This window comes from Leptidea sinapis, chromosome 2 (genome assembly GCF_905404315.1).
Source record: "Leptidea sinapis chromosome 2, ilLepSina1.1, whole genome shotgun sequence".
Lineage (NCBI taxonomy): Eukaryota > Metazoa > Arthropoda > Insecta > Lepidoptera > Pieridae > Leptidea > Leptidea sinapis.
Window position 1 is genome coordinate 27,617,904 of NC_066266.1, and position 22,891 is coordinate 27,640,794.

Consider the following 22,891-nt stretch of genomic DNA (forward strand, 5'->3'; position numbering starts at 1 on the left):
GGAAAGACGTGAAGTTGGTGACTGTAGTGTCTACGTACCATCAACACCAAATGGTACCGGTAATACGTGCTGGAGTTCCCATGGAAAAGCCAATCGCGGTACAGGAGTACAACCAGTACATGGGCGGCGTCGACCTCAAAGACCAGAAACTTTCAATGTTTCCGTTCGAGAGAAAGCGGTGCCTAAAATGGTATATCAAGGTATTTAGGAGGCTGTTTAACACCAGTCTTCTAAATGCTTACATAATATATACCAAAAGCCCCCTCCATCGGTTGTGCTCACACAGAGAGTTTCGCCAGAAAGTGGCGGAAGGGTTACTTGCCCGATTTGGCAGCAACAAGGTTCACAATCCGTTGCCAGTCTTACCAACATCGCACAACCAGATACTGCGACTCCAGCCGGGCGATCATTTTCCGACCAGTACGGATTTATTGCCCGGCAGTTCAACGAAGCGCAGACGAATGAATTGTGCGAGATGTAAGCACCTCAAGAAACGGAGCCAGGTCAGAACAATGTGCAGTCTGTGCCAGGCTCCGTTGTGTCTCGGGAAGTGTTGGTCAGATTATCATACTCTTGAAAATCTGAAAACCTGAACATCACTTCCTGGGGCAACGAAGAAGCATGAGTGGCCTAACAATGATTGAAGTATCTAGAAGGATAATTGTGAACGATTAAGTAAACGAGGAGCTGAGTGGAAGGGATGTAAGTGGTTCTAATTTTAAATAATCGAACAACTTAAAATTAAATAATAACTTTCTATATTTCAATTTCGAAGAGATTTTTATTCATATTAGCTACTGGTGAACATTCATGTATATAGCTGTATCTAGCGATATCTGTATTGTTATATGAATGTATGCAGCAATACTTTATCGAATAAAAAAATATATCTAAGCTAATTTACTCAAAAAATCATTAACATTTAATGTATAAAGTCTTTTTTTTTATTTTTTTTCTTTGATATATTATATATTTTTTAAATCTTATTACTTATAATATTTTATAGGTGATTTTATAAATAAAGTTGTCCAAATACTATTAGACTTGTTTTTCATTTATTCAATAGTCACGTTTATGCAATGATAATAGCTCGTATTCAGAATACTCAGGCAGCGCAGAAGTTAGAGGAACCCGTATAGAGTCGTGTAAATACACGTGTGTTTGTATAAAAACTGAAAATGTCATTTCATTGCCTTTTTGAACAGAAAAAATTGCTTATCATGACATTATATAAAGGATAAAAATGAAAATTCATTATAATATCGACGCATAAGGCAGCCTAACGCAACTCTGATAAACTTGAAAATGTATGAAATTGTACTAAAAAAAAGCTGTCTCGCTCTATCATATATTCGACTCTTGTTTGTTTTTGTTACGAATTGTCGTTTTCATTTACTTTATTCGTGTATTATTCAGGGTAATTTGCTTAATTATTTATAGAATAAATGCGTAAGACATTTCTAAGATATACAATGTAATAAAAAAGTTGTATAATATGTGGTTTAAAATCTTGCCGGTCGGATCAAAGTGAGAGAATTTTCATGACTAAATTATTTTTGGATAAAGAAAGGTAAGCACTAAAGAACAAATAATAAGCTAATAAAGAATGATTAAAAGTGATAGAGTATTGATTTAATTCATTTAGAGTACTAAATTATAATATTATACTCTATATTCTGTAGTGTTTGACACTATTTTATCGATTGTCGATATTTTATTTTAAAATTTATTTAGTTTTTGTGGTATCTATATTTTTGTTTTTTTAGTTTGTTGATCTTAAAATAGTTTATTAACCTTTAAAATCCTTTTTATTTTATTATATTGTACATGATTTGCAAAAAATATTTAAGGCCTAAAAATTAGGGTTCACTAATTTCTGATAATATGTATTCTGTTATAATTTCAGATTCAGGACCCATGCCAAAGACTTCAAAAACATTTTTTGCAACATCTGAAAACGAATAACAAAGACTGTCTTAATTAAAACAATAACACGACGCAAAACAAAATTATAAAAAATGTTTATTATGTAAATTGTTTTTTTGAGATAACTAAAACTGTTTGGTGTACTCCTCAACTAAGCTCTCTTGATATTAAAACTTCTGGATAGTACTCGAACTGATTTTTTTATTAACTACTAATATGTAAGGAATATAACATATGATATTCTATTAAATATGAAATCTCGGTTCATGTCGCCGCTTCGATTGTACGATGCAGTCTGCCAGGTACCGGAGCGGGGATCGTGACGTAGGCTTGACGCGAGAACCGGTCATGCAGGTGTTCTTGTGCGCTAACAAAAACGTATCCCTAGTTTTAAACTAGTTAGACTTGATAAAAAATATGGTTTGATTCCAACCCTATATTGTTATATTGGCAGTTCTTATATACGTCATTAGTTGATATGTTGGTATCAAGATGTAATACAATACAAGCGGTATTCTCATTATTTCTATGGCGTGGGACACTTTTTGGTAGGATAAAGCTAATGGGGTTCGCGCCACCACCATGCTCATGACTAGCGCATGGGATAAATAATAAAGAAATAAATATATATAGTTAGACACTTTTTGGATGGGTCTCGTAAGTTCGCGTCACTGAAATGCTTATAGCAGTATAGGTATCTGTAGCTATACAGCGGACGTATTGTGCAACATTAGTGCTGTGTATATCTAATAAGTGAAATTGAATGAATTTAGCGAAAATTTTTATATGAATTGTTTAGTATCAGAATCATTGTGTTAGGAAAGAGCATATAGCTTATAAAAAAAACGCAAAACACATACGTTATTCCTTAACGTTACATTGTATAATATCCAGGAATAAGTTATGTTTCCTGTCCATAGACTTTGTATACTACCGTATTAGATGAACCCTTTATGAAAGTGAGATAACTATCCTTACATAAAAAACTAGGTGTGAAAAAGAGACGGAATAGATGAAGACCATGAAATCGTTTAAGAAACATTTAGTGTCCTGTTAAATTGGACCGCGTTTTAATTTTAGTGTTTTTATCGTTCTTGTTCTGTGTTTTAAAGGATATTATTTAAATAATTTTATGGTGTCGTGTTATGTATTAGATTGTGTTGTTGCATATAGAAAATATCCAACTAAAAAATTTGACAGGTAAATACTGATTCTTCAAGACTACTTTCTTGATGTTTATTTTCGTAGAACATAATATACACTAAAATAAATTATATACGCAGTAAACACTTAATTTCTTAAGATTATAATCATTTAAGAAAATATGTGTTAGATAATAAAATATTGTATACGTGAATATGACGCCGTTTATCAATATTTGTCATAGAGAATATAAACAAAATACTACACACTTCACTAACATATCTGTAAAACTAGCACACATGAACATTAATTAGCCTCGTAGTAATGAGGAGAGTGTTTGTCTATTACTCTAGTATACAAAATGTATGGTCCTGTCATTTATTGTTCAATGTGATTGCGATTGAAAGAAAGAAATGGTCTATGGCTAATTTCTTAAACTTAGATTACAGCTATACACTTATTATCTATTGATGCGACACATCTATAGGCGAGGGTAAACCTGATTGCTGGCGAGGCGATACAGAGCGTGGCGACACATTGCCTCGCTATACGTGGGTAACATTGAAAATGTTTAGAACTGACCAGTTAGAAACATTGCTAATGAAAACATTTTTTGAATTTCAATTTTAGAACTCTTTGGTAACCTAATGTAGTAGGTATATTACATTCATTTGTTTTTGTGAATTGGCGGCAAATCTAAAACTCTTGTTACACGTGAAAATGAACCTAACGCGAAAACATTTTCGGTCAATAATTTATTATAACTTTCGTTGTCGGCTTACTCAACAACAAATCTATGATAGGCTGCGATTAGCATTTCTTAATGAAGCCCCATCTAGTGCCTCTATTTACAATTGGTTTAATGAGTTTGTAGCTACAACCAATAACATCAATTAATACAAATGTCTAATATCTAACTTGTAACGTAATACCTTCGTAGTATTATAGATCGTAGAAATATAAATCGTGCATATTAACTGTAATAAGCGTTTGCCGAAAGATTCGTTCTTAAAAGATCATATTATTTTGTATACCTTATTATTAGCTCTTATAAGAACCATTTCATGATGCTGTACATCAAGTCATAGAATCATGCAGATCACCAGTAGTCACTCATCGAAGTACAAGCATCGACACGTTCTCTCGAAGACCGCAGATACACTCACTTGACCAGTCATATGCTCCGCGTTACACAACCTCACAGCAAGGCCGAGCGTACTCTACTAATGCGTGTCGCGGCGTCGATCACTATTCATTCAATTTTAATCAATGAGTAACAGAGTGGGTGCTCATTGACATCCGCTGATCGAGCATCGACGCGAGTTTACACAAGCGCTCGCTGGCCGGCTTACTGCGATAGCATTACTTTTAGAGCGAGATAGAACACATAAAATTATTGTCAATTCTTTTTGAATGAAACTTTTAACTATTGGTCAAAATGTTAGCTTTAGTTTTGGTATGTAATTTCTAGACTTGTAAATATTTTTAAAGTAACAATTGTAATTGGTTAACTAGTTTTAAGGATTTTGTATATATATCATGTAAATGAAGTAAAATATCTCATCTTCCACATATTCCTCACAGTCTTCATACTACTCAAGCAGTTGTTTTATTTAATCTCCAAGCGCTCAGTCTCCAAAGGCTCTATTTCCGTATAGTAAAAAGTACTCTACCATTTTATTTTTAACACTGTCATGTAATCTCCAAACGCTCAGTCTCTAAAAGTTTAAGCGTGGACGTAGAAATCTCAATGATGATCCGCGTTAGGGACGTCCTTTAACAGCGACTACTGAAGATAACATCAGTGCTGTGCGACGCATGATAGAGGAAGATAAGAGAGTGACCTATCAGCAGATACAGGCAAACCTAGGCATTGGTATGAGTCAAGTTCAAAAAATATTATACAAACATTTAGGCGTCAGGAAGCTTTGTACCAGATGAATTCCCCCATACTTTAACCGTGGACCAGAAACACCTTCGCATAGACTGGTGTCGCCAAAAATGTTACATAAGTTCAACGGCGGTGACTCAAATGCTGTATTTAACATCATCACAGATGATGAAAGCTGGATAAATTGCTACGAACCCGAAACCAAACAACAATCAGCTCAGTGGGTGTTTCCTTTCGAGGATCGGCCAACTAAGGTAAAGAAATGAAGAAGTCAAGGAAAAAGATTATTGCCTCATTCTTTGGTCAGAAAGGTCATTTCGCGACAGTTGTGCTAGAAGTTAGAAGGACAGTTACTGCAGGCTGATATGTGAATCGCTTTTGCCTGTTGTCTTGGCAAAATCCGACAGCAGCGCCCTCGAAGCTGTATCCTCCTTCACCACGACAATGCTTCAGCGCACTCCGCAAACTGTTGAATATTTGACTATGGCAGGTTACGAGATAATGAGTCATCCGACATCTGTATGTGTAAATAATGTCGCAGGGTGCCAGGTCAGGACTGTTCCTGACCTGGCACCCTACGACTTTATTTATTCAAATTCAAATATTTTTTATTCAAAATCACTTATTGTACCTACGTCAAAAACTACCACCCATTCAAAAGAGAGTCCCGCAGACCTGAAAAGAATGGGTGCAAGAAACTCAGCGGGCTTTTTGTATATAAAAATTTGGATTACAATGTGATATCGTACAATAAACATTTATAATTAAAGAGCCTGATGGTGTTCGCTTTATTCCCAGACTGTGGTGTCATTAAGAAAATCGTTTATGCTATAGCAACCTTTCCCCACACAAACGTTTTTTAACAATTATTTTAAATTTCGTAACACATTTGTTTTGTACATTTTCTGGGATCATATTGTAGAAGCACATACATCGCCCAACAAAAGACTTACTAACTCGACCCAACCGAGTAGTAGGCATAACAAGTTTATGTTTGTTCCTCTTGTTAACATTATGAATGTCACAGTTTCAAAAAAATTCCTCAATGTGCTTATGTACATACAGAACATTATCAAAAATGTATTACGAAGCAACTTTCAAAATGTTTATTTCTTTAATTTTTTTAATGATTATTTAGTTTAATGTTATAGATCGCGCGAATACCTCTCTTCTGCAGCTCAAAGATGGTATTAATATCGGCCGCACAGCCCCATAACAATCTACCATAGGATATAATACATTAATAATAATACATGATTAAATGAAAATAACTAAAGTATACTAGTCGCGCCGTGTCTATGTAAGTTAACCGTCTAATTTTCTTAACCGCATATGCTGCAGAACTAAGCCTATTTGCCAATCCTTCAATATGGGGGTCCCATTGCAATTTGAAATCAAGGGTAATGCCAAGAAATACAGCAGATTCCACTGGTTTTACCACCTCTCCATTTAATTAAATATTCGCATCTACATTTATGACATTTGGCGCGGTAAATTTAATATATTTCGTTTTATGACTATTTAACATTAAGTTATTGGCGCTAAACCAGTACAAGATGTCAGATAGAGCATTGTTTACTTCGTCATATAAAACTTGGCTTCGTTTCGCTTTGAATATAAGTGAAGTATCATCCGCAAAACATACCACCTTGTGTTTTTTTTCTACAAGGTATTCATTCAGAACTGAAGATAAAATTCGAGGTATTCGCTTTACGAGCCCTGAAGATGCGGTGAAAGCGAACGAAACGCCCCTAAGGAAAAATGGGCCCACTGCTTTTCTCAGTGGTTCCATCGAATGCGACGATGTGTAGAGAGGAACGGAGATTACTTCGAAAAACAAAGAAAGTATTGGCAACTTTCCACATTGAGCCGTTTTTTATTTTCTAAACATTTTCAGTGCTACCTAGGTATGATGGAATATATGCACTATACGTAGTCTTCTTGAAATATTGAAGTAATACCTCTTTAGGCGCGTTATGAAAATATAATGAGAGAGAAGTTTTAAGATACGCGTGCATCACTGTAACACAAAAGTAACAACCAGTTTCAGTTTTAATATAAGGTACTCTGTGGTAACAACTAACAGGATGTAAATGGTTCCTCAAATTTTCTGACTTTTGCGACATTAGTTATATTTTGTTTTGGTTTCATCGTCCATTATTAGGATAGGCAAAGGGTTCGAGCCCGTACAGCCGTATTCGTTGTCAAAGCCATCGTTGCAAGATTTTTAGAATATTGTTCGTATCGTTCTACAATCACAAGTCTTGTGGTGGACAAGTCTTAAGGCGAAGATTACTGCGCATGCGCGGAAAAATTAATTAACGTGGGATAAAAATAGTTAATAATTAAATTTAATGGTAATTTAGGCCGACAGATGTTTTTTTTAGAACACAAGAGATAGTTTCAAAGTATACAAAAACAAATAAAAACGTACAAAAAAATTTTGGATCAAACATTGAAGAACAGATAAAGAACAATTGAATTAGCATAAAAATAAAAAAATACCCCCGCCAACTTAATAGAGTTACAAACGTAGAATTGCAAAAGGAATAATTTTTTTTAAGGTTATTTTTAAGAAGTATAACTTCTTGCGTGCATACATAAGTACATACATACTTGCTTTTTAAATATTTCATAAACATTTTATTGATTTTTTTTTTAAATATATTTTATTCAACAAATTTATTTTAGTTCACCTGATGGTATGTGATGACCGCAGCCCACACTCTCTTGTAACATCAGAAGAATCATAAGAGCTTCGCCGACCTTTAGAAGCGTTGAATATAATTTTGATAACATAATAATACATGAATATGGTACGTAGTTGGTATGGATCGAATCGGGCAACCGTGATGATAGTCAATGCCATTTGTACCACCGATGCTTTTTACCCACCGCTTTTGAAACCCTCCACAATCTGTAAATAATAATCATGGAATATTCTTATTACTACCACATTAAATATTTAATAAATCTTTTCATCTTTAGATCCTGGGAAATAAAAGAATATAGCAAAAATGTATAGCACTACTTTCAGTAAGTAGGTATTAAATTAACAGTTTTTTGCAAACCGACAGGCCTAAGTATAGTTCCCACCCCGACACTCCCTTCAAATACCCCTAGAAATCTAATTCTCGAACCAACTCTCATAGCACGTCGTTTACTCAAGTCGTTCCTATACCGACGCAATCCTTTATACAGCACTCTGAATATAAAATAGGTAAAGTTGCTACGTTAAAACAAATACCGAAATATCCGGCTATAAGACGCCGGACCAATTATTGGTGTGAGGCGCCCACCGCACCAAATCCGACCATGTGTACCTACTGTGTACTGGCTGTGTGTGCCCGTTATTGGATGTCAATTTTGTATTTGTGTTGTGTGACAAACTGTCAAAGTTAAACTGTTGACAATTAAATAGGGTAGGGCACCATTCGGTATTCCTAAAAATAAATATTATTTGAATTTCTAAAAATGTTAGACAATATATTATGTTGGATATGTTTAGCTACGGATACTAAAATGTATTGTTTAAATAATTCCTACTTACTGAATGCGTATAAGGCAATTACAAGAAAATTTGTGAGTAACTAGGTTAACTTATTTTTCTTTTTCTATTTTCCCGCTATTTCACACAATTGTTTGAGAAGAACAGATTATAGTAAATGATAAAATTGCGCAGGGCGTATGCAAACTGATCTGTACACCATGTTTGTATAATAATAGAGTTTAAAGTATAAAATTGCCGTTTGCTCTGAAAAATTCATATCACATACATTTTTTCGCTAAGTAATTATGTAACAACTATTTAATTTATCAAAGGATTAACCCTCGTTATCTTTTCATTACAGCCACCTCAGTTCATCTATGCCAATACAGTAATTTCATACTTTAACCTCTATGACTATCAGCAATCAACAAATAATCCATTACCCAATACATTTTCGACCAAAGACTATAACTGATTGAGGCGATCAGAACTGCATAGACTTTCAAAGCTTGTAAAGACAGAAATATAAGAATTGATTATTTTGGCAATGGTTTTGTATCATTTGATATGAATTTAGGAGAAAACAAGGTTGCTACTATATGAGAAAAAAAAATCTAGAACATAGTGGTGCATTTTTCACAAAAAAGTCTACATAACTTGATATGAATTTTCAAAGTTTGATTGCATATTTACTTTTTATCATGTTTGAATTTGACTTTTTGTGAAGAATTTGAATTTATTATGTCTAGCTAATAATTTTAGTGGGCTGTTCTGTCTTAATATGATTTTCCCAAAATCTCTAGTACCACAGCAGATCTGAATGGTGTCATTTCGCTGAGATGGTTAAGGCTCAATTCAAATTAAGTAATGAAGCTATCATTAATTATTAAAAATTAATGATAGCTTCATTACTAAATACAAAGAACCTCTCTTCCTCACACCTCTTCAAATATATCCCAAAGTATACTAAATTCTTACCAAGATTTCTGCTGGTCCCTACAGTTTAAAAGAGTGAATAGATTTAGAAATGTTTCCTGCCCTGTCATTTTTGGAATGTAGGTTGATTTTATAATACAAAATGAATGACTAGTGGTTCCCTTGTACATGACTGAAATATCTTCATCTACTTTTATAGTCCAGTGGCACAATTTATTGCACAGGATGCCAGTTAGGGTAGGTGGCAGCACCTTTATCGGCTATGAAGATTAGGCATTAAGCTAGTTAAATTACTGGGCAACATCAACAGACTGAGATGTAACATCTTATATTTCTAAGTGACTTGTATTTGTTGGATGCAATTACTAATTAATAACGCAACGTAATAAGCAAGTAATAACAACCATCCTGCCCACGAAGCATTCTTACACTAACAATGAATTCAAGCTCTAAAGGTTGCATCCAATATACAATAATTTATATTTATAGTTTATTATTTTTTACATTTTTATGAAATATCTTATTTATATTATTTAAACATGATAAATAATATATTGGATGCAGCAACTTACAAATTAATTTGTTATGTATATTACAGCTATTGTAAAAATACTCTATTTAATTTAAAATAGTGGCTTCAACAGCCAGTTTTTTGTATGTTCTTCTCACGAGCTCAACTTTCTCCAAACATAATGGTAGATTCAGTAATTTATAAAAAATATTTATGTTGACAATTCAAAAGTGCTTAATTTATGCCTAATTGAATAAAGCAATTAAGACTTTGACAAGTGCTATTGCAATGTTACTCAGAATCCAGAGTAGAACAGCATTGTAATGGACAGGGTGTATTACTTACCGCTATGTGAATATACTTTCTCATAAAAAAGAAAAATACTAACTCCACTAAACATTGTTTTGTTGTTTTTAGAAGACAAAAAGTAATTGTACGATCTACACATGCTATATGTGTACTTCATTACTACACAAGTGCAACAAACTACGAATACAAGCACTGAAGGGCCAGAATATCATGGAAAGGTTCTTGGTAACTAAGGTATGTGGTCCTATGTTATAATATCTTAATATGTATAAATGTGACACATTGTTTGTCCGCGATGGACTCCTAAACTAATGAACGCATTTTAATAACAATTAAAGATAATTAATTAACAGCGAGCAATCATGTTCTATACATAATATAGAACGTCATTGACAGGGGGCAGTTATGAAATATTACTGACAAATGCATTAAAAAAAACAGTATTTATTTATTATACACAGAAGAACGTCTGTCGGGTTAGCTAGTAGTTTCTATATAATTCCAATTTGATTATTAGTAATACCAATTTGAAAACAAAATTTATGAACGATTCGGGATTAAAATCAGCGACCTCTATTTTTCTTCTTATTTGTGTATTTATACCCGAAGTTAGGGTTATCACTTTAAAACATAACAAATTGTTTGGATTTACAAGTGCGACATCTCAAGTCAATTTCCTAATATGCAAATATTGGGGTTGAGCAGGTTATCAACTGTAAAGTAGATCCTGTTGATGAAACCAAAAGAAAGAACAAAGCATCCAAAATTTATCGATGATGTGTCACTAGAATTGTTGGCTCTCACGGAACACGAGAGGTCGCGGGCTTGTGTCCCGCATTGTTCATAAATTTTATTTTCTAAATTTATTTGTGTAACTAATCCTCGAAGTGAGGGTTTTCACTTTAAAACAAAATATTAAGAAAATATAAGTGGGAGGCTCCTTTGCACAGGATGCCAGCTAGATTATGGGTACAGTAACGGCGCCTATTTCTGCAGTGAAGCAGTAATGTGTAAGCATAATTGTGTCTCGGTCTGAAGAGCGCCGTAGCTAGTGAAATTACTGGGCAAATGAGACTTAACATGTGTCTCAAGATAATGAGCGCAGTTGTAGTAGTAGTATGTATGTTCAAACTATGTGATGGTCCGGTATTCTTTCACAGTTGCGATTTTCTACTTTCGATGACAAGATGTTTTATTCATTAATAATACATAATATAATAATGAAGAACTCATAGCGGGATATAAATTTAAATTCTAGATGTGTTATATAGTCTCACCAGTAGTTATTATAACTATTGAATATAATATAAAATATGTTTTATTATAACAAACCTATTTTAATAACTTTGATGTCTCCTAAAAACTTCATCATGCAACCGCCGCCCACATTCTCTTGCAACACCGGAGGACTGACAGGAGCGTTGCCGGACTCTAAGGAAGGTGAACGCTCTTTTTTTTAAGGTACCCATGTGGTATCGGAAACACTGCACAAGGAAGCTTATTCCAGCTTTGTAGTACGTGGAAGAAAGCTCCTTGAAAATCGTACTGTCGAGGACCGACTGACAGCAATACTCCATATGTGACCGGACCTGCGCTTTGTAGAGCGCTAGAATGTGGGCCGGCTTGAAATATTGACCCCGCCAAGTACGGCGGGGTCTGTTTGGTTGGCCTGACAGTATACGGGATTGCGTTCCGTTTTAAATAGTAACCAGTATAACTAACTATAAAGGAACGGCTTCAAGGTATACTAAATTGACGCCATACTGTACAGCGGTCGCAGTGCATATCGGAACATACACTACGTAAAAATTGAAATTTAGTTTACTATGTCACGAGCAGTGATTTGACATAATGGCAATTGACTATGAAGTACAATCCGGCTAAGTTTTAAAGCGAACAGTTGCTTAAAAAATATAGTGGATTTCGGCTATCTCCGTTTTAACAAGATTATACCCGTCATCTGTCAATCTATCAATGACAGCATGTTTCATACAATGGAGTGAATCGCTTTTTTCTTAGAGTTTCGCTAGGCTGGACCCCGCGTCCGTATCGCTGCATTCGAATGTCGGTCTCTACATTATACTGACGCTTACTTCGAAAGTCTCTAAGAAAGGCTTAGGACTCCGTTATTCCTTTTCCGCCCCGTATAGTGCTATCTATATAAATCCTATTCTTACCTAGTAGTAGTACCTAGCCATTCACCCTAATCAGTAATCCCTTGGCATTAGCAGTTTAGTAAAAGTGCTTAACTCCTCGCGAGAAGATTGTTCAGGCGCAAGCCTCCAACCCCACAAAACAATCGAAAGTGATTGTTGTGGCTACTAAAAAGAAGTCGCGAGAAAAAATTATGCATGACAACTTTAATTACAGGAGTTACCCACTTCTCAGCAAGGACAATTTCACAATATCTCTATTGATACAATACTTTCTTTAAATTGTAATCAAAAAATCAGCAAGCAAGATGAATTGATCGTAAAACAGGAGAATAGTGAGTTTGGTGTTGAAGAACAGCAATCAAAAGGTAATGAACATTGAATCGAGGCAACCTTCTGGTTAGTGCTTGTGTTCTCTGTGGAATAAGATTAATTGAGACGTGCGATCAGCATCTCCAAAAACAACTTCCTAAAAGGGCTGCATTTTCCGAAAGCCGCTGTGAATTATCTAGAGGATATCCTGTTTTTCCTCCTTTTTCATAAAAAAATGTTTATTTGGCACTTCTCAATTCGACACCCTGGCATTATGCCGAGCCTGAAGTCTTGGAAGAATTCAAAATACGAAATGTCTATTTTCGTTACCAATTATTTACATGAAATTTATGGTTGGTGCCTCCTTTTGAGCATAATAGCGACTATGTTAGGAGGTCCCGCTCTTCTTCTTCTTCCATAGCATATTGATATAATTATCTACTTATGATTTGAATATCCGAGAAGTGAGGTAGATAACATAAAAATATAACTCAAGTAACTATGCATGTGTGCTTCCTCATAAGAAAACTTACTTATGAGGAATGTCATTGTCGGTCAACGGGCAATGGAGAGGGCTATACTCGGAGTTTCCCTGGGAGATCGGATCAGAAATGAGAAGATCCGTAGAAGAACCAAAGTTACCAGTAGATGGTTGCGAAACTGAGGTGGCAATGGGCAGGGCACATAGCTCGACGGACAGTTGGCCGTTGGAGCACTAAAGTCCTCGAATGGCGACCACGTACCGTAAGACGTAGTGATGGTAGGCCCCCTACAAGATGAACCGACAATCTGGTTAAGATCGCTGGAATAGATTGGATGAGGGCAGCGCAGGACCGATCGTCATGGCGATCTTTGCGGGAGGCCTTTGTCCATCAGTGGATAATGATGAAGTATGCATAATTGTTTGTAGCTAGTTTTAAGAGTATGGTGTTTTTATTAGCAATATATACAAATTTCAGACATGGCCAATGATTCTCAACACTACAGCATAACAGAACATGCAAATATTGACCGACCCAACCATGCGTCAAACACAAAACAGCTCATAGTGAAGATTGCAAGACTAGTGATTGACAAGAATCAATATAATGGTGAGAGATTTTTTTTAAATATGTTTCAGGTAATGGCTCTTGTATTTAATTTATCCAAACAAACATCATCCGATTTGATTGTTCCAATGCTTCGGTGATATTTATATCCAAGAGGCTTATTATGTAGTTATTATTTTACATTGAAAAATATTTAAGTAGTTCTTTGAGGGTTATCGTGGCACGTTTATTCATGGTCACTTAAATGTTTTGTGGAATCGTGGTGGGTCTCCTCTAAAATATGGTGACGGTAGCGATGACTGATCAATGCGCCAGGCTTGTGAACAGCCGCCGGTTGCGGTGAATAGTCGATCGTTTGATTGCCAACGTTCCGGTTTTGTTAGTAATTGTTATTTTTCTTTTATAGTTTTTTTTTCAAAAGTTGTACCTATGTAATTCACTCTTTATTTTAAATTTTCCTAATTGAGCTATTTTGTAGAGAAACCTGTAAGTATTGGTCAAGATCAGCTGAAACAAAACATAATATCAAAAATTTAATTTTTATTTACTGATACATAGGGCACACTAAAATTTTTGCACTTCTAACCGGAAAATCGGAACTATTTGAATTTCAAATTTTATATTTTTGAAACGTTGCAACCTTCTTAGCAATAAAAAGAAATTGGCGAGAAATCATTTATCAATTGTTTTTTATCACACATCAAAGTTCTACGTACGCAACGAAAATGGAATTAGGTCGAAAAGATTTTAGAGCGATGATTTTTTATGATTTTAAAAGTTCTCTCCCTCCGCAAGACTGCCGCTCGTCTTCAAAATGCTTTTGGGAGAGAAGCACCATGAGGCGATGGTTTGCTGAATTTGAGAGAGGTTGGGTTTCTTTACATGACGAATTTCGTGAAACTGCCTTTCAAATAAATCAACGAAAATAATGTGGCTTCTAATTGAAGAAAACCTATGAGACAATTCGAGGACTATTGAGGATTGGTATGAGCAAAATTCAGAAAATTTTACAAGAAGAATTAAAAGTTCGGAAACTTTGTTGTCGTTGGATCCCTCATGAACTGACAGCAGAGCAGAAGCGGGCTCTCGTGGAATGGTGCTCACAGATGCTAATGAAGTACGACCACGTACATTCTAATGCTGTTTATGACATTGTCACTGGAGACGAAACGTTGATTTATTGTTTTTAACCCGAAAAAAAGCTTGTGAATGGGTGTATGAAAATGAGAACAGGCCAACAAAAGTGAGAGGGCGAGGAAAGTCAGTAAAAAAAATATCGCATCCTTTTCTCCGCTACGGGTCCCATCTACGCAATTCTACTTGAAGATCAAAAGAGTGTTAATGTCGAGTGGTATTCTACCATTTGTTTACCCAGGGTGTTAAAAAAAGTTCGTGAAAGACGACCATAAAGCTGCGTTCTCCTACATCATGACAACGCTTCAGACGAGGCAAAAAAAACTAAGTCATTTTTAGTTTCCGAAAAAGTACAACTCGTCACCAATCTTGCACATAGCCCCGACAGAAATCACAGGGTCTAGCACCCTGTGATTTCTGTATTTTCCCCAAAATCAAATATTTGATGAGAGGTTTCACTTTTACCAATTCCGAAGAGGCAGTGATAGCGTTCAATCAGCACGTAGAAAACATGCCTTCAGATCTGTCCTCCTGTTTTAAAAAATGGTTCGATCACATGAAAAGATGTTTAAAACGTAAAGGTGGGTATTTTGAAAAGAAATAACAATTATATTTTGGTTATAACATGTTGTTTTTTTTTAATTTACGCAAAACTTTTGGTGTGACCTACGTATAAGTACCGGGTAGACATGTCAGTTAATTTACTACAAACTGTTTTTCAATTTTAAGTTTTATTTTATTTGTTTGTGCTATTACTTTGTATAATTCTATATCTTATATCTTTTCAGTAATGCCAGCAGTAATGAATAGAAAACCAGGTAATAATATCATTGATTTCAAATCTTATAGGAGAAAGAATAGTGTTTTGAATAAAACTAAACGCAGAGTGGCTACACTGCAATGTATTATTGGGGAACGATTTGCTTGCCGTCAATGTGGTAAAAATTTTTATTCTCAAAGTGGACTCAGGAGACATATTAGATTACACACAGGGGAAAGACCCTATTCATGTAAAATTTGTGGTAAACTGTTCAATGATTCTGGTAATATGAAGACTCACTTTAGATCACACACAGGAGATAAGCCATATAAGTGTACATTGTGTGATAGAGCGTTTAGCCAATCCTGTAACTTGCAAAGACATGTGAAATCACACATGGGCTTGAAATCTTATTCATGTAATTTTTGTGGAAAATCATTTGTTGCATCTAACAATCTGAAGGCACATATAAGAATACACACGGGGGAAAAACCATTTATTTGCAATGTGTGTGGCAAATCATTCAGTCAAGGTAGTAGTCTTAAGAGTCACAGTAGAATACATACCGGTGAAAAGCCTCACTCTTGCAGAATTTGCGGTAAGGGATTTATTCAATCGTGTTGTTTAAAAAAACACTACGAAGTACATGAAGGAGTAAAGCCGTATAGCTGTAACTATTGCTCAGTTAAATTTAGACAAAAAGCTTCACTTACCAAACATTTATCGAAGCATAATATTAAATGTACTTCTAAAACGGGCAGCATTAGTTGAAAAAGCATCTATGTACTTAACATTCAAATTCGTAAATTTTCCTCTTTTTGTGTTCTTTCTTTCAAGTTGAAGATAGGCTCAAACTAAATTGATAGATCCGGTATTTTTCATTGTAATGTCATAACTTTAGCACTATGGGAGCTTCAGGTAAGAATTATTTCTTATTGGGGAGCAGTTGCAAAAGTTTCCAGCTGTAAGTAATAAATAACATTTCCGAATCCCTCCAGAATGGAGCTAGTGTAGCAAAATGGTATGAAATGAATTTTGTCAGTGTTGACAGAGTGCTGAGTAGAAATTAAAAATAGTTTTGGTGAATTCAGTAGTTTACACGTGATATATGTCAAAGAAGATAACTTTAATATGTTTGAAAAAGATACTATTATCTGTTTACATATCATTTTTTAATTCGTTTCGCTTTCATATGGTTTTACGAACTTTTGGTTACATGGACATTGGACATTTGTGTATTTATGTTTGTCGACCCTTCATAGTATGTAGATTGTAAAGCTTGCAAGGCTTTCTATGGAAGAAATATATTTAAAATAAGACTGATAATATGTACCTTGAGGTCGCACATTTTTGTTAAATGAATTAATTATTATAAATATGAGTTACTTGCAAATAAACGATACGCGGCAATCTTAGGAATTATATTAATGCGTTCGGAGCATGAATAGAACTTTGCCAGACCGAGAGATTTATCCGTCCACGGAATGCCGTGTCTTCGACACTGCGGAAAAAGAGTAGCCAAAGTAGTAAGTATTCAGTCCAAATGATGTCGAACTTGGAATCCACTTAGACTTTGGAGTGACTGGGAATAAATCTTCTTATTGAAAGATTAAATTTATATCTAGAGACACTAGCACTTGTAGCTATTTCTATATGTGATGCAGGTTCTTTCGTAACATCCGGGAAGCTTGAATCGGATACTTGTTTATCCATGGAAGGCTGTAATAAACAGCAAATCTTCCAACTTGTAGCATCAGGACTGTGGTAGGTCGTACGTGTAAAATTTGTATAAGACCGGTCCAAATACAGAACCCTGCGGTACCCCTGCCAAAATTTAATGGTAGTTCGATGTACAACCGTCTTCTTTTACCTTACTTTTATATATATTGTATATAATAGTATTATATCAGGCCTAAAAAGAAAGTTTAAGGTAGTATTTTTGTAATTTCAAGCAGCATACCTTTATGATAGACTTTATCGAAGGCTTGCTGTAAGTCATGAAAAGCTGAGATTTTTTTTTCTCGAAAGTTTGTGTATCCTGCACAGTCTGTGGACTTTTTCAACAGTGGTGTGTTCTTTTGGAAACCCAACTGAAGATGTGGGATAATTCAATGTGCTTAATATTCAAAAATTGAGTATGAGCTGGTTATCGACTGTAGATGAAGCATAGTAGATCCTGTAGGTGAAGCGACAACCTGAGAGTTGAACATACATTAGAATCGAATCAGAATTAGTCCAGCGTCATTCATAAATTTTCCAAAAATGCCATGGTGAGAGTTATTACTTTAAAAAATAACAAATTGTTTAATGTTTTATGATATGCCTAAAATGTAAGTTTAAATCATATGAATTAAAAGTTTAGCTCGAACTGAGGACACTGTTAGAGTCGCAGTGTATAAAATCGTTAATATTAAAATTCTTATAAATTCTCAAATTGTAAAATATCTCAGGATTTTACATAGGTAATCAGGCGTTTTCTCGGGACCTTAGTATATATTACATAAACATTATTTAAGAATGGGATCATTCAAGTACTCAGACAAAGTTGAAATAATTTTGTTGCTAGAGGTATACGTAATACGCTATACGAGATGGATATGAAAAGGATGCTATCCGTAATCTAATAATTGCGAAGAAAATAATTGTTTATATTGTTGCGAATTATATTTGTCAGTGTATCTGTCACCTATATTTACTTACCTTTCTATCTTGCTGTATTTTCTCTCTTTGAGATGTTCTCTCGGATGCATTGTTTGACTATGCTCTAGTAAATTGTAAATGTGTTTTGTATGAAAGAGAAGGACAAACAAGCGTTCGGGTCACCTGGTGTTAAGAGATCACCGCCGCCCACGTTCTCTTGTAAAACCAGATGAATCACAGGACCGTTGATGGTCTTAAATTTTAACTTGCGGTTAAGTTTACTAAGTAGAAAATTTATTCAATGGAATTTATGGAATGGAAATCCATAATTATCCAAATGTTTTGAGCCTTCTTGAGTGTAAATTCCGTAAGATTCGTCTTCAATAAATTCAACACGTGTTTCGCCTCTACACGAGTCATCCTCAGGAGATGTTGACTTGCCAAATTCTGGCACATATATGAGGAATTAACACTCACGACTGCTCACAACATTTGAATATGTACTAAGTAGTCATTTAATATTTATTTTTAATGTTATATTGTTTCGTGATATTGTTTTCCATGTTCTTGTATTCAAATTCAATTATTTTTATTTTAATAATTACAATGAATTCAAGCGCACCTATTGTACAGTATTTTATTAGGTTAAATTTTTTGTCGTTAATTTTATCTGAATGAGTTCAGGTGCTTAGCCATTGATAATTTATACGTCTAGATAGAGCTTCTTAAGACAACCGATAAAAACAAGCCAGGAATATTAGTTTAGTGTGCGGGACAAGCTACGTCTTACACTCGTGCTTTGTATGTCACTTTGTGCGTGCATTGCTCAAAATAGAGGGTAGTTCTAAACTCACGTTTTCGAAGTTTTCACAGCTGTCATAGTCTATCTAGACGTAATAATGATCTAAGTGCTAAGCTATGCCATGTTCGCTGAAATGTGGTGGTGAATTGTAAACTGACTGACTTTTATAAGTGTCATTTGACATACTGTTAATTGATTTTTTATTGAACTCAGAGCAATGATATTCTCTTTGGTCAAATCATTTTTGTACTTGAATGAATTTTTATAGCCAATTGTGTCTATTTATAGATCGTCCTCGACATGGACAACCGTTTTTTCCTCCCACCAAAAATTGTTTATTAAGCCAAATATGTGGTGTATTGTCGATATGGTGAGCATAATATTATAATTAAATGAACTAATTTTAATGAATTTGTGTGTATGATGTATTTTGAGAACTTGTTTGGATAATGTTGTGTTAATGAACTTATTAATAATAGTATAATTCTTTTAATTTGTATTTCTTTTTTAAGTAGCTCAAATGTATTAAATGAATTAATGTACCTAATACTAATCAAGTCTTTCATTATAAGTTTTACCCAAGCTTCCTCCAAAGACTTCCATTCTTCTCTCTCTCTCTCGTCATCCATTCTGGGCCAGCCACTCTCTTAAGGTCAACCTCCCATCGTTTTATGTGTCGCCCTTTGCTTCTTTTGCATTCTCGTTGATACCACTCCGTTATGATTTTTATCCATTTTTCGCTTTTGTCACGTATTTTCACTTGAATGTATTTCACCCAGTTTTGACATCTTCGAATTTAGTTGTACTCTTAATTTTTGTTAGTTTTATTTTATATCTTCTTTTAATTCCAATAACGCTTCCTTAGTTTCTTTTTTGGCAGATTTCATTTTTTTTCGACAATTTTTCTGTGAACATGGACAATGTTTGGCAACCATACGTTAGACATGGCAAACCTATAAATATACTCCTTAACATATACTACGAGATTATAGTTATAATAAACTGTACAGTTAAGTGCTCTAATTTTACAATTAAATACAATATATACTAGGACTCACTGAGCACAACTTCAAGAAATATGTTAAAGCTTCTTTGAAAAAGAAGGCTTACTACAGTATAGTACCATCAATACGCGATGTTATCGTTAAGTACGAACGGCGATTATTCCGTAACTATTACAGATATCAAACATCCTTAAACTGACTTCAGCTAACCTGCAAAATGACATCAATTTTCTTTATTTTAAAAGGTTGGGCCCGGTATCCACCAACGCGGAGAGGAGAGGAAATGTATTTTGATAACCAATCAAATTTTGCACATCTCCGAGAGGAGAGATGTTTCATTTTTCTATAGAATTTTGGGCCGCGTCGAGCGATCAAGTGGGGCGGCAGAGCCGGCGGTCCCCGATCGCGCCACCCTTTCACCGCTGCCTTCTCCCCGCACCTCGCACACCCGAAGCGTTATTTGACGTCTACTTTCATAGACAACACTTGACTTATTTCGATCTTACTAAGCTCGCATCTTCTCTTCGCCTTTGTAGAAATGACCGGATAGCTTCGCAGCTTATCTCCTCTCCTCTACGGTGGGTACCGGACCCATAAATACCACAGAGGTACCCACTGTAAAACATCACTGTAATGTTATTTACTCATTTTACTTGAACGTACTCCTAGTATCACAATAGATTTAGTCTCATTATATGGGGTTGCTACATGCATGTCAGCAGCGCCATCATTGAGTGTCACGAGTTTATAGACAAACTGTAGCTTAATACTGATATTAAATGAAACTGTTTATCAACCTAATAAATCAATAAAACTCCTTTAATTGAATACTATTTATTTGTTAGTAAGTACAAAATTTTGTATTTGATGTGACGTCCTTGTTGTGCGATACAATGACCTTTCTACTAATCTTATACTTTAGTATTCTATGAAAGTGTTTAATAACAAAATCTGCAATACTTATTGTTTGATTTTTAAAAGGTTGTTTATGTCATTTTACTGATAAGGTAACGTTCTTTCGATATCAGTTTAAAGTTTGTTTCATATCTGTAATAGTTATATAATAATAGCATTTAATAATTTAATGCATCATTATGCACGGTTCTTGTCTGGTTCTCCTCGCAGACCACCCTAAATTTTATAATAATATTTTAAGTAGGTTTAGTTGTCATATGGCTTAAAACATGGACTGGGAGTTTCTTATCCGTTCTTCTCCCCAAAGCAAAGCCCCTTTACGAACTGATGGAGCATCATGACGCTTAACCAAGTGTTGTTGCAATATGCTATGTTATTGTCACTCCCTATGGTAGATTCTTTTATTTATAAATATCTGCTCAAATGCTACGGAATCTATCAATATATAACACAAGAGCTGCTTCAAAATTGGTATGTAAGTATACTGCCATGTTTTATAAGATACCAGTTACTTATCTTAGGTTAGTATCAAACGCTTCTAGTCTAGAACGTTCAGCTGATCGTAATTAAAACGCCCTGCCCATTACAATGCAGTGCCAATCAGGATTCTTGAAAAACGCAAATATTGTGAGTGGCACTACAATAAATGCGCTCTTCACCTTGACACGTATTATGTTAAGTTTCATTTGCCCAGTAACTTCACTAGCTACGGTGCCCTTCAGACTGAAACACACTAATGCTTACACATTATACTGCTTGATGAAGAAAAAGGCGCCGTTGAAGTCTGGTTGTGTTAACAACCTTAAACTTATAATAGAGCATAAACAACCCTTTTAATAGTAGTACAAATATTTAAGATTTGGTATAACTTGTCAATCAAATGTCGTTGACGCCCGTCTCCGATCTAGTTGTAGGTACAATTATAGTTCAGTTAACGTTCTAGGGAAATGATAGGAGAATACCAAACTAACAAAACCTTTATAGGATCGGAACTGAACGTCAACGATTTTGAAATTACGAGAATACCTAGGTAATACTGAAAATGTTTAGAAAATGAAAAACGGCTCAATGTAGAAAGTTGCCAATACTTTTATTGTTTTTCGAAGTAATCTCCGTTCCTCTCTACACATCGTCGCATTCGATGGAACCACTGAGAAAAGCAGTAGGCCCTTTCTTCCTTAGGGGTCTCTTCTGTGGCAAATGCCATACGAAAATTCGTACGGTCTCACCGCATCTTCAGGGCTCGTAAAGCGAATACCTCGAATTTTATCTTTAGTTCTTGGGAATAAATAAAAGTAGCAGGGCCCCACGTCAGGACTGTATGGCGGATGACTCATTATCTCGACATCTGCCATAGTCAAATATTCAACATTCCGTTTTGCGGAGTGCGCTGAAGCATTCTCGTGTTGAAGGAGGATTCTGCTTCGAGGGCGCTGCTGTCGAATTTTTTCCAAGACAACAGGCAAACAGCGATTGACATACCAGTCTGCAGTAACTGTCTTCCATCTTCTAGCACAACTGTCGCGAAATGACCATTACAACCAAAGAATGAGGCAATCATCTTTTTTCCTTGACTTATTCCTTTCTTTACCTTAGTTGGCCGATCCTCGAAAGGAAACACACACTGAGCTGACTGTCTTTTTGTTTCGGGTTCTTAGAAATTTATCCAGCTTTCATCACCTGTGACGATGTCAAATACAGCATTTGAGTCACCGCCGTTGAACTTATCTTACATTTGGCGACACCAGTCCATGCGAAGGTATTTCTGGTCTTCAGTTAAAGTATGGGGAATCCATCTGGTACAAAGCTTCCTGACGCCTAAATGTTCGTGTAATATTTTTTGAACTTGACTCATACCAATGCCTAGGCTTGCCCGTATCTGCTGATAGGTCACTCTCTTATCTTCCTCTATCATG

The 22,891-nt window shown here is 35.1% G+C and overlaps 1 protein-coding gene across 1 annotated transcript; it reads left to right on the top strand.

The window, feature by feature from the left end:
• The first annotated feature begins 13,979 nt into the window (after positions 1–13,979).
• Positions 13,980–19,609, top strand: LOC126975359 (gastrula zinc finger protein XlCGF49.1-like). The gene has a single exon (XM_050823216.1). It carries the CDS (start codon positions 15,645–15,647, stop codon positions 16,383–16,385), a length of 741 nt encoding a protein of 246 aa, XP_050679173.1. The 5' UTR covers positions 13,980–15,644; the 3' UTR covers positions 16,386–19,609.
• Positions 19,610–22,891: the final 3,282 nt, after the last annotated feature.

Bases quoted from the DNA above. Each gene is read 5' to 3' on its own strand.
- LOC126975359 (XM_050823216.1), top strand. From the start codon at position 15,645: ATGCCAGCAGTAATGAATAGAAAACCAGGTAATAATATCATTGATTTC.